We start from the raw sequence: 5,892 nt of genomic DNA, 5'->3' as shown, positions 1-5,892 counted from the left end.
GTTTAAAAGGGCTTGCACAAGTAACACTCGTTATGCAAGAAACTAGGCTATATTTGCAAGCTAGAGGGAATTGAAAATGAAAATAAGAAAACAGAATGAAAGAAAAGTTGATGTCATGAATTTGTGGTATGAATACAAGTGGAAATAAACTTTTTGTGCGACCTTGGAGATGAGGTTTTTTAATTGAAATGTGTATCTTATTTAAAAGCTTAAATTATTAACACTTCATATTCAACACGTCACGTAAGCCAGATCTCTTTTCTCATACCCCAAACACGTGAACAGTGATGGAGAACCAAGAAGCCAAGGTTATTCAATACCTTGTATATATACAATTTTCAACGAAGAAGATTCAGATGAACCCCCTTCATTCCCCTAGTTCCGCCCTTCCGTGGAAATATCTTATGCTTTGGGTGGCGAGGAAATCTAAATTTAAATTCTCTGCCTATTCTACCATATTTATACAAACTAGTTTACAACACGCAAGGCTGCGACGTGCATTCCATACTAATTAGTACAAGCATTTTACAAATATGACAATAAGTGTGTAATGAGTTGCATTGAAATTGAAGGATAAAAATGCAAGCTCAACCGACAAATGGGACGAGCTTAATCGGATCAATATTATTGTCATTACAAAACACAATTGTACTGAGAAATTGCTAGAAAATAAACTTGTAAGTACATAATAAAAGTTGTGGAATGAAAGGAAGTATTTGTAGAAGCTATTTAGAGTTTGATGCACGATAATGTATCAGTTGTTACAGAATACTTTTATAGAGAAATTGAGACGTCCAACTATCTTAAGACATACAAAAATTCATACATTTCAAAAGAGATATTCAAAACATGGAATTTTTTTAATTTAAAACAACTTTTTTTTTTTACAGCAAAACGCAGAAACCACGACAAATTGATGGGAACAATCTGCATAAGCTAAATGAATAAATTTATTCAACTGATGAAACTTCTTACTGTAAAATCAAAAGCTGAGAGAATATATATATATATATATATATATATATATATATATATATATATATATATATATATATATATATATCTTAAAATGTTAAAAGGGAAAATCACTTATTTGCATAGTACTTTGGCTGAGACTTCAAATTATCAACAGCTACTAGTTGGCAGGAAGAATACTAAAAATTGTTAGATAAATAAGTAAAAAAAGAACTCCATCGTCTTTGATCTGGCCACCAATTAGGATGAGGAAAAGAAGGGAAGAGCTTGCTAAGGTCATTTTTAGGTGCAAAGTGTTACTCCCTCCGGTTAAAAAAGAGTGTCCACTTAGCCTTTATTTTTTGGTTAAAAAAGAGTGTTCACTTACTAAATTAAGAAAGAATTGACCTTTCTTTTCAGATTGACCCTTATTAAGTATTAAGTGACTAAATGACAATACTTATTTAATTAGGAGAATTTTAGTCAAATTACCTATTTTTTCGTAGGAATTAGTATTTTCTTAGGGGGTGTTCAAATGACTTTTTTTGGACCGGAGGGAGTATATCGAGATGGGTGAAGAAGCCATGGGGATTTAATCACGGGGGAGGAATCTTTTATCATTGTGGGCAAGTCAAATAGGTAAAATGTTTTTTTGTAACTAATGTGGTATAATGTTTTTTGAAATATATTAAATAGGAGAGAAAAAGAGGGATATAGATACATAATTAAGAGAGTTAAAGTAGTGACTTTTGAGGTTTCATTTTTAGTCTAGCGCATAAATAGGAAAAATATGAAAAATGCCAAAAAAAAAAAGAAGGAGAAAACTAATTATACTTTTTAGACAAAAGAAAAGGTGTTACGTAATTTTCTTTATTCCCAAATTAATTTTATTAAATTCAATGTGTGTAATGAAAAAGAAATAATTTTAATCCAAAACGTACAAGAATAATTAATAGCCATAAAGTAATAACACACATATATATTTTTTAAAAAGTCACTATTTTTGTTAAATATTAAGTGTCATAAAATGCCATCACGAATTCAAGGCAAATGAATTTAGACCGCTAAAGTGAAAGAGTGCAAATGATGCAATAATAGGAAGAAATTTCATTGTTCTTTAGTATTTAGTGCACCAACTTATGAATTAATGATTCGTCTTAACTCCCTATTACTTACGTTGGACTTTTCACGTTGTATAAAAATAATAAATAAGCATAATTTACCAATGTACCCATATTAATTTATATTTTTATTGGATTTGAAAATGATTTGAAGTGAGTATTTAATATTATGGGTGATAAAATAAATTGTCTTTCTTGATATGCTAAAAATGACGTGAAAAGTTCACAGAGGGAGTACTTGCGCTAATACATACAGGAAGCCCAAAGGTTAAACTTTAAAAGGTGAAAAGAATTTAGATATGACATGATACAATATGTAAGTTCGTGAAAAGTTCACAAACTGAATTAATTACTTATTAATGATTCATTAATGTAATATGGCAGAAAAGGTATTTATTTAAATGTATTTACATTTATATACAACAAGATTATAAGAGTATTAATTGATTGAAGGGTAGAAAAGTCATTTAATTTTGTATGGACATTTTGGTAATTCAACTTTGGACTTAGAAGTTTCCCACGATCTTAGTTCACAATCCGGCAATAACAAGGATCTCTGGCTAATCTTAGTTCATAGTCCGGTAATAGTGGTTTTCTAAGATATAACACATAAGTTGAGTGACTTTATTGCTACAAAACAAAGCAGAGTGACTTTGCTACATAATTTACTGAACTTGAGTGACCAATTGAGAAGTTTACTCTAGAATTGGGTGACCATTTCATTTAATAACGACACACTTTTATTTACTTAAATTACATGTTTGAAAAAAAAAATTGGGAAAGGAAGGAATGGAGAATACCTTTATCTTCTCCATATGGAAAGCCGGATTGAGGATTTTTCTGTGCTTTGCCCATTTATCCTCTTCGTAAGTTGCAACTCCTTGTACCAACAACTTGGTCAGGGGAGTTGAATTTGGCTTATGATAGGGAGCATGTTTGATAAACACGTCCTTTATTACCTCAGGGTCCTTTACAAGTATCATAGGCTTCGGCCCAACCCACATAAAACAGTTTTTACCTGTAAAATATTGTAATTTCAAAATTCTTAGCTCAACTTTTTCTTACATCCCATAAGAATTGAAAACTTAATTTACCCCACCAAAAGTTGTATGGTTGGTAAGTACACTATGAAAAGAATACAAATTAGCGATAATAACTTTTGTAGCTAAATAATAAAAAATTATCACCAATCTAAGTTAATGATGGATTAGCATCAATAAATCATCCTACCCACGGGCTATTTACTGATAGATAGCAACACATTTCTTAGCTAATTCTATTTTTTTAATGTATCCATCCATTCTTAATTAGAAGGCTTGGATACAAGTCATAGGAATGGAATCGTCTGAGTGAGACTTCTCAGCATGAATTCGAATTAATCGGATTTCACTGCGTGTACTGGACTGTCGACACCATCATAGGAAACAAAAAAGAAAACTTACCGTGTTTCTTGATTGTTTCAACGATATAAGGGAGAATTCTGGGTGATATGTCATCATCAGACACATTCAATGGCTTGGACTTAGCATCTTCAATGCTTTTGGACGACTCTTTGAGGTCTCCAGAAATTAGTTTGTAAGAGTTTCCTTTGAGACCTTTTTTTCTGAGGCATCTTTCCAGTTTCTTTGGCCTAAACCATGCCCAATTCAACAACCTCCATGCATATATTACTACTAAAGTAAATGCAAATAAAAATGAGACTAAGTAGTAAGCAATCTCCATTACTTTTCACAAAAGGGATTTTTGTGTTAAGACAGTCTTTCCAGAGGTGGACCTTCCATTTATACATATTTATATTTGCAAGAAGCTAAGTAGCTGGTAGCTAGGGTTGTCAAATGGGTAGGTTGGGCTGAATTTGGCTATGAGTACAAATGTACGAGCTTAATAAACAAGATTTAATGAAATGCATTGTGTTAAAATGGGTTAATTAAAAGCAGGTCATAACACATCCCGCCTAATTCTTACAAAGTTTTAATTTCTTTATTTGTTTTCTAATAATATTTTAGTATCAAATAAAATTATTTTCTTTCTTTATCATGATTAACTATAACATATGAAATAAAAACAAATGTATTTTTAAAAATATTTTGACCAGATTTTTTATGGGTCAATTTGAACTACATATCAATTCAATTTTATATAGGCTGAAAAGGGTTCACTAAATCGACTGAGCTAATAATTAGCGGGTCAATGACCGGCCCAAATTTGAACGGGCTAGGTGGATCATGTTTTTCAGGAGCTGATTTTGTCACCCCCGGTGGCGCTGCATGAGGTGTGCTGAAATGTGACCCTTTAGTTAATCAATTGAATACGACAACGATACTCTTGATTTCCATCACAATTAACTTCTCTTTTTCCTCATCGACGAGAAAAAAGGACAGATATACACATACAATTAATATATACAGATGCAGTGGCAAAGACAACCTTCTAGTGTCATATGCTACATACGTTTAGCCAAAAATATCAATATAAATGTAACATTTTTTTTTTTTTTTTTTTTTTTTTGTATATATACCAAATTGATTGTAAAAATTAATTGCATCACAACCTTCTAGAAAGGGTGTCATATGCTACATACGTTTAGCCAAAAGTATCCATTTGTTAATAATTGAGATCATTTATGCCACTGCCGTCACCGAAATGGTGCATCTATGCCACTCACCTTTAACAGCTCAAATGACTGATTTTAGAATATTAGATTTTAACGTGGCCTCGAATTAGAGGTACATGTCGCCAACTTAAACTAGCCCAAATTAAATAAAAACCAGACCCACCCAGAATACTTTTAACCCAAATCCCTATTCTTATTTTCCTCATCCTCATTATACGATCGAAAAAGGTAACCTCACAAATCCTAGAACCCGCCATGGATTTAATTTATATGTCTTATTTTGGATTTTGAAAATCAAGCTGTTTAATTTTGATTGTAATTTTCAGATATAAATTTTTAAAATTTTTGAAATAAAATATACATATTTGAAATTACATAAAATATATTATAATTAAAAATATTTAAAAGGCATATAAAAAAAATCATGGTTAATGAAATTACATTTTTTTGGCTTTTGAAATTCAAATGACACTATCTAAACGGAAAAGGCTCAAATATGCCATGTGGGTATCAGAGTTGGGTTATTCTTAAAGGAATGAACCAACCACCTATGATACCCTGTTGATATATGATATATACCATGTGGGTACCATAAAGGACTGAGAAGTGTTATCTTTAGAAGGAATGAGCGGAGTTAACTATGTTATCCCGTCAAGATATAATATATACATATATACCATGTGAGCTCCATAGAGGAGTGGATAGTGTTCTTTTGAAGGAATAAATCTGCCATCTATGATACTTTATCTGTATATGATATATATCAGGTTGGTATCATAGAAGACTGGTATTTTTCTTCTAATGAATGACAAGTTCTCTATGATACCATGTTAGTATATATATATATATGAGGGTATCATAGATGACTGAGCAATGTTTTTTTAATAAATGAACCAGTCTTCTATGGTAGCGAAATATATGATATATATCGGTAAGTATCATTATACTTCAACTGTATATGATTTGATATACTATATGCTAGGATAAGTTGTTTTTTGATAATTGATATTCGAAAAAATAAAAATAATTAATTAAAAGGTACTATATCAGTTATTTTTTTAATTATGAAAGGCTTTAATTAAGCTTGTACTTTATTAATTAAAATTAAAAATATATATAAATTTTTTAATCATTATGATACATAGATAAATCAAAGAAAATATTAAAAATATAATATTTTAGAATTGCTAAAATACATCAAGT

The 5,892-nt window shown here is 30.6% G+C and overlaps 1 protein-coding gene across 1 annotated transcript in view; it reads right to left on the bottom strand.

The window, feature by feature from the left end:
- The window catches only part of LOC132038329 (cytochrome P450 CYP72A219-like), a 7,633-nt gene extending 3,811 nt beyond the window's left edge, over positions 1-3,822 (bottom strand). The window contains exons 1-2 of the mRNA XM_059429009.1: positions 3,518-3,822; positions 2,876-3,093 (exon numbers count right to left, since the gene is read on the bottom strand). Of these exons, the coding sequence (XP_059284992.1) occupies positions 2,876-3,093; positions 3,518-3,797 (498 nt within the window). The 5' untranslated portion in view covers positions 3,798-3,822. The remainder of the gene's footprint in view (positions 1-2,875; positions 3,094-3,517) is intronic.
- Between the last annotated feature and the right edge of the window lie 2,070 nt (positions 3,823-5,892).

This window comes from Lycium ferocissimum, chromosome 11 (genome assembly GCF_029784015.1).
Source record: "Lycium ferocissimum isolate CSIRO_LF1 chromosome 11, AGI_CSIRO_Lferr_CH_V1, whole genome shotgun sequence".
Classification (NCBI taxonomy): Eukaryota; Viridiplantae; Streptophyta; class Magnoliopsida; order Solanales; family Solanaceae; genus Lycium; species Lycium ferocissimum.
The sequence above is the reverse complement of the archived record's forward strand: the minus strand, read 5'-3'. Positions and strand labels throughout refer to the sequence as shown.